We start from the raw sequence: 6,514 nt of genomic DNA on the forward strand, positions 1-6,514 counted from the left end.
GCTGTAAGGATAGCTACAATACCAAATGTGTACAATTTTTATTTTGAAGGCATTACAAAACCAATGTTATAAGATTTTGAAACTTATTGCTAACAAACGAAAGATGAAGAAAAAAAATAGATTTCGAGAAGGCCTATAGTTTGGATAGTCACAAAGGTGAAATAAGGGTTGTTTTTTTCATCAAAAACCATACCATGCCTGTGAAATTGTCGTCAAGTAAACCCTTATAAACAGTAATATTTTTACAGCATCTTGTACTACTTGAAATGAATGTGAAGGACGGACCGGGACGGAAACGAGAGGGTGGGGCAGATAAAGAGGGCAAATGGTCGACGAGACTCTTGATTTGTGTGTACTTCTTTCTGTATTGTCTTGCCCTATTACATTTACCTCTATATTTCATGAAAATCAGAAATTATGCATCGTACATCCTATGAACACTGAATCAATATAAACGAAACACCAACAACTATGCGTAAATGTTGTCAGAGTTGTTGCAGGGACTACGACAGCGCTTCCAATCAGATACTATTCACACCGCCAAACAGATTCCAGACCGACTCCCCGACCGAGCGACTATTAGATTCTTTTAAGTCTGCTGTCTGTCTTGTTGGTGTAACCAGAGACATGTCTCTGCATGGTGTGGCAATATGTTAAAAGTTAAGGGTATAAGATCTTAGGATTGCTAAGAATAAACAATGCACTACTTGAAGATCGCAAGTCGAGTGTAGAGGAAAGATCATCATATCAGTAGGAGACCATGCTTGTAGTTGACATAAATAAAGCCGCGACAAAACTAGCTGAAAAATTCAGAACGACAAGAACAATACTGTGCTATTGATTCGAGAATGCCTTAGTTTCGGTAGTCGTCATGACAGAAGTATCTGTTTTGTAAGCCTATAGAACCAGTTTTGACTCCAATACTATCACACCACAATGCAAATACTATTCCTAGAATTATCATTCGACAAGGATGTAAGGGTAAACGATATTGTGGAGCTCATGACAACTCTTAAAATGATAATATACCGAGTTTCATTATTATTGAAAATCATCAAGTGAAGTGGATTGTAAACAAACAAAAGATCATTAGATGTCAAAATTTTCATCGACACTATCATTGTCATTGAGTGTATAGCTTTTGAACAAAGCGAAACTAAGAACAAGAGTTACAGTTACAATTAGAATCTAAATTGTAAAATCTAGGTCCTCTTTCCGAATTGTCATTTGCTTTATAAACATACTTTCCTGGCATTATGACATCTCTACAAACATTGAAAGCTGCTTTTGAAAATGTGTTTTTATCAACAATAGTGCAGACTCTATTCACCTTTTTGCCCTTTTCTGAATGTCAATGTTATTTACCTCGCCTTTTTTTTTCTAACCACAGGGGGCACCACGTACATGTATATTTTGATACGGAAGTGTAGTGTAATGTAAAAAAAAATGATATGATAGTGAAACATAAAAAATCCTCTGGAAAGAATTGAATCAGACTTCATGGTATTGTACACAAAAATTAATCATGAAATAGTTTTTCATTGTAAAAACTGTGTGCACATTCTGGCGTGTCGTATGAATGTTGAAGTTAAACAACTAACATTGAATGGAATTATTGTTCATTATCTGAGAATTTGCTTTTCATATAGTTTACAGAAAGGGTAATTACAAATTGAAGTAATAATAAATAGCTATAATTGATTTTCTTAAACCTTGACAATATACCAAGTGTGGTTTATGATTAAAAAATTCAGTGGATAGACCCATTTATGGAAGTAATCGTGATACCGACCGTGAGATATATCTCTTACAACGTAAACCTTTTATCTCTTTCTTTAAAAATGTAATTCTCTTGATAACTGAGTAATGTTTTGGTATTTTTTATATCATTTTTTATATCAAGATATTTTGTAATTAAGATGAACTGGATACAATTTATATGCGGTACGGGACACATCTCTCAGAAAAGCCCGATTTATCCCACTCGAAATATCTTTATTTTACCTGCTAAAAGTTTTGTAAGTTATGTCTCGATATCGTAGGGTTCTGGACTTGATATCGTTATCGAGGTAAGATGTAAACAGTATTCCAACGAACGACGACATCATTACACAATTATAATCACAATGAACAATGTTGCTTGGGGGACATGGTGAACTCGGTTAGAAGAATAATCTCACAATATCTATTAGCATGTGTCTCGGTTGCACATACTGCTGTACGGACGGGGAAACTCGGTCTTGTTAGGTGGAAGAAATCGACGGTGTTGGGAGCTTTAGAGGGGTGTCGTATTGTACTTATCTCACATCTCCCTCTCCCTACGGATTGATTGGAAACCCAGTTCAGCTCCTAGCCTGGTTCACATTATGTACCCTGTAACAAATACCCATCTTTCTTCTTTCTAAATAACCCCTCGCTCTCTCTATCTCTCTCCTCTAGTTCTTTCTATACTCTCTTTCTTTCTATCTCTGTCTCCATCGCTCTCTCACTCTCTCCCTCTACACCTCTTTGTTAGATTTTTTATAATTTGCTTGTTTGTTTTGTTTTTATTTCCGTAATCAGCAACATACATGTACAATGAAGTGTATGTACTTCATGCAAGTTGAGATACGGCTAAGATGGATAGCCCATTTTAGCTGAAATAATAACATAACAAGATCTTCCATGCGGTCTCTACTGGTGCATAATTGCATAGAATGAACGAATATTAGAAATATACATTTAGACTTTCATTGAAGAAAATGGACTCACACCACCTTTTCGGTATAGATACCCAGGGGCGGATCTAGAGGGGGGGGGGGTGTTTCGGCGGTTTAACCCCCCCCCCCCCTTGGCGGCCAAGTGAGAAAAAAAAGAAAGAAAACAGTAAAACGGCGCGATTTTTGGAGGAAAAAAATTGGTCAACCCCCCCCCCCCTTGGCAAAAAGCTAGACCTGCCCCTATTACCGCTTGAAAAAAAACACAAACAAGAACAAAAAGCCAAAACAAACATAAGATCAAATAAAGATTGAACGGAATATATGGTATTACTTTCGACTTCAATTCATGTCGATTTTATATTCAGTATGAATGCAAGTAATGGGAAGAGAGCAGGAAAGCATTTGAAAGTTGGACAAGGGCTTAGAGAGATTCTGCCATATAACCACTGATTTCTCTTTTTCAGATACGATGAGAGGGATTTAGGTGGGGAATATGATGGATATATGAGGAAGTAGAAGTACCATACTTAGCCATTCACTGCATATATTATACACATTTATTACCCTTTACAGTTGTGCTCCAGAAGAAGGATGAATTATGCATGGTATAAAAAAAGGTATTACGAGTCGCCAGTGGCAGTAATTTTGATCTTCATCATAGTTGGTAAACAATGTAATCTGCCATCTAAGTTTTAATATACATTGGGTGGCAGCTGATTTGAGCGGAACGCTATCAATTAACACAAACTGCGTGAGGCATCCATTAATTATTGATCCAGAATTATGAGATATTTAAATGAAATACATCAAATGAAATACGTCAACTATTTAAGTAGATAGACTTTTTTTGTGTGCATGTTATAGAGGAGATAAATAGTGTACAGCTTAGTTATGAATTCATAGAAAAAATCAAAGGTTATACGTTTAATGTAAAACAAATCCAGATTAGATTTGTTATGTTAGGTACGACATTTTAATATCATATTCTGTCAGAAAATACTTTTTCCTTTTGGTCCACCATCAATCAGATTAGCTATGAAAAATAATCAAAGCGTTTGATTTGTGATTACCTAGGATATAATTATGACGAAACCTCTCATAATGAGTTGTGAAATGGAGGGGGTGACGACTTGTCACAATAGAAAATTAAGGAGCGCTCGAAATGAGGAATGTGCCCATGCATGAGGTATGTAACTGGGCCCCTATCGGTGTAATACTTAGTATGAAATAACTCCTAGATCTCCTCCAAAACACATCGACTTAAATTCGTGTATAGCTTCTCCATGCCAACATTCACGATGTTTACAACATAGAATTCCACAACTCTTTGTTCTAACCTGGGATTCGTAAAACGTAATCAAGAATAATTAAGTTTTCAAGGAGGGTCGTAGATGTATATAAATCTCTTTTGATTATATGGAGTAACAACACTGTCCAAGGTTTTTCTTTTGAGGGTTAACATTCACTGACAAGGACCGTCAGAGCTGATGTAGTCGTTTAGGCCAAAAGGTAAAAAACAATTAGATTGGAAGACGTTCCAGATACGATATACCTTTGCCTATTATTTCAACCTTTTACGAGGTATTGTATTTTAATAACCCGAACGCAAACTCAGTGCATTCGTAAGTCGTTGCTAGGTCGGGTTGCTTGTCCGACCTAGCAACAATGGCTGCAATCCATATTCTAATGATGAAACTAATAGAAAGTAATATTTTGTTTATAAACTCAGTATGAAGGAGTATGCATTCATTTCCAACCTGTCGGGTAGTAAGACCTTTTAACTAATTTCATAAATGATTCTTGAACAATGGTTGCTCCATGAAAAATCAAAGCTTGCCAGACATAGCAATATATAACGTATGCACAGTAGATTCCATCTATAGATATGTCATAATGCTCAGCAGGTGAATTAAATAATTAGTATCCAGTGGTTTTGGAGAGAAACATGCATATATTGAATTACATTAGTAAAGAGGTCTATCAATTTTGTTTTCAAAATGGCGAATTTAAATGTTTTCCCAAACAAAAAGAATGAATGTCTCACCTGTGTATCATTCCACACCATTCTGAGTTCATAATCAGCGAGGAGATCAGGGCGATTGTTAACATGCTCTAATGCCATCTCTACCACAGGTAATATACCACTACCGTCCCAATTCCCTCCAAGGGTGAAAAACCCACCCAGGTAAATCGGTATTTTCCCGTCTCTCCCGACTCCATCAGAGGATCCAACACCCTGTGATTGGTTTGCCTCGGTCTGGAAGGTTGTGAAGGGAATCGACGATGCCGATTCGAAGTCATTGATGACGGTGGATTGTGATGACAACGTCGTAGACATCATCGTATCACTGAACGCTGAAGTAGACATCGAGTCTGTGGTGGCTAGCGAAGCCGCCGACATCGACAGCGCGATTACAAGCCAGACTTCAAACCGTAGCAGCCGGAGAAGTCTTGTTGTCGCCATCACTCTCAAACTTAATAGCCCCATTGTCATGACTGTGTCTGAACCAGGAGACGGTGTCAGCCTACTGTCTTCTTAGAGCATTTGTTATCTTGCGATTGTCCGTGCAAGAGTGCAAGAGGACGACAAGAGAATGCAGCGCGCGCAAAAGATGCACGAAGACTAAACTATAATCATCCAGTGTTGTCGCTTGCCTGAATCAATTATCTCCATCAGCCAAGATTAGATCATACACTTCCGTGAAGAAAAAAATTATTCACCGTTACATCCATTGTGCCTTAAAATCACGCCTTTGCCTCATTACAATCAGATTCAGAACTAGACCCATGAATATTATGAACGACATGTTCCCGATTATTACCACAAACCAGGTGTACGCTTGAATACCGCTCACTCAATAGATCAGGACACGGAAACAATAGAATCTGCTGCAAATATTCTATTTCTAGAAAAAGGAATGTTTGTGTACGTGTATTGTATTTTTAACTATTGTGACGTAAATTTTTCTTAGTAATCCGCTCTTTTAGGTAATTTACTTTTAACATTGACTGTATACATTATTATGATGTCGAGTATAAAGGCACATATTCGGAAGAAATGTTGTAGGCCTCGTTGTTGAATAATAATCAACTTGTGTATCATTAATATTTTCGCTGTTTATTTTTTCGTCATTTAATCAATAGAAATATTGTTGCGTTTGCTCGTTATAAAAGCCTTTGTTAAAATGGTCAGGAAAAATCGACTCACCAACTACTACAGTCACAACGATGAAACCGATGCAAGACCGACAAAACACCAATCAAAATTGTACATTACAACGAATGACCACGAATGACCAAGAATCGGTCAGTTTGGGCGATGTGACTTATAGGTGTAGACTGCTAACCGAATGACTTTAAATCTGTTTTCTTTCTTTTCTTGTTTTTCACAAACAAACAGACAAAGTTCAGTAGAGTTTTAGTCCTGAATGAAGTTGGTTTTGTTGGCTAGATGGTTGCCCGTAAATCCTTTCAATTTGGCCTCTGGTCGCTTTGTCCCTGCCCCATCCAAATCGTTTAAAAACGTACTCAAAAACAATGTAACGCAAAACAGGCAAAACACTTTCTTCGCAGTAACAAAAATGATTAAGAAGTTAGTTTGGATTATAATTATAGCGCTTAGTATACATATACGGTGTCTCTAAAAGCCTTTACACTGTCATAACATTTCAGACAAGCCTACACACAATGTGTGCGCATTCTCCACTCACTGGGGAGCATTCTAACGAGAGGTTATTGTACAGACTATACAGTGATCAACTAAACACGATGAATTTGTATCATACTGGGTGCCTTGGTTAAGAGTATGGAGAAGC

General features: G+C 37.2%; 1 protein-coding gene across 1 annotated transcript in view; it reads right to left on the minus strand.

Annotated features, from left to right (window-relative positions):
- LOC105442179 (gamma-aminobutyric acid type B receptor subunit 1-like) overlaps nt 1–5,485 on the minus strand; it is a 36,013-nt gene extending 30,528 nt beyond the window's left edge. The window contains exon 1 of the mRNA XM_030999010.1: nt 4,744–5,485. Coding sequence (XP_030854870.1) covers nt 4,744–5,193 — 450 coding nt within the window. The 5' untranslated portion in view covers nt 5,194–5,485. The remainder of the gene's footprint in view (nt 1–4,743) is intronic.
- Between the last annotated feature and the right edge of the window lie 1,029 nt (nt 5,486–6,514).

Source organism: Strongylocentrotus purpuratus, unplaced genomic scaffold (genome assembly GCF_000002235.5).
Source record: "Strongylocentrotus purpuratus isolate Spur 01 unplaced genomic scaffold, Spur_5.0 spur5_scaffold_5, whole genome shotgun sequence".
Classification (NCBI taxonomy): Eukaryota; Metazoa; Echinodermata; class Echinoidea; order Camarodonta; family Strongylocentrotidae; genus Strongylocentrotus; species Strongylocentrotus purpuratus.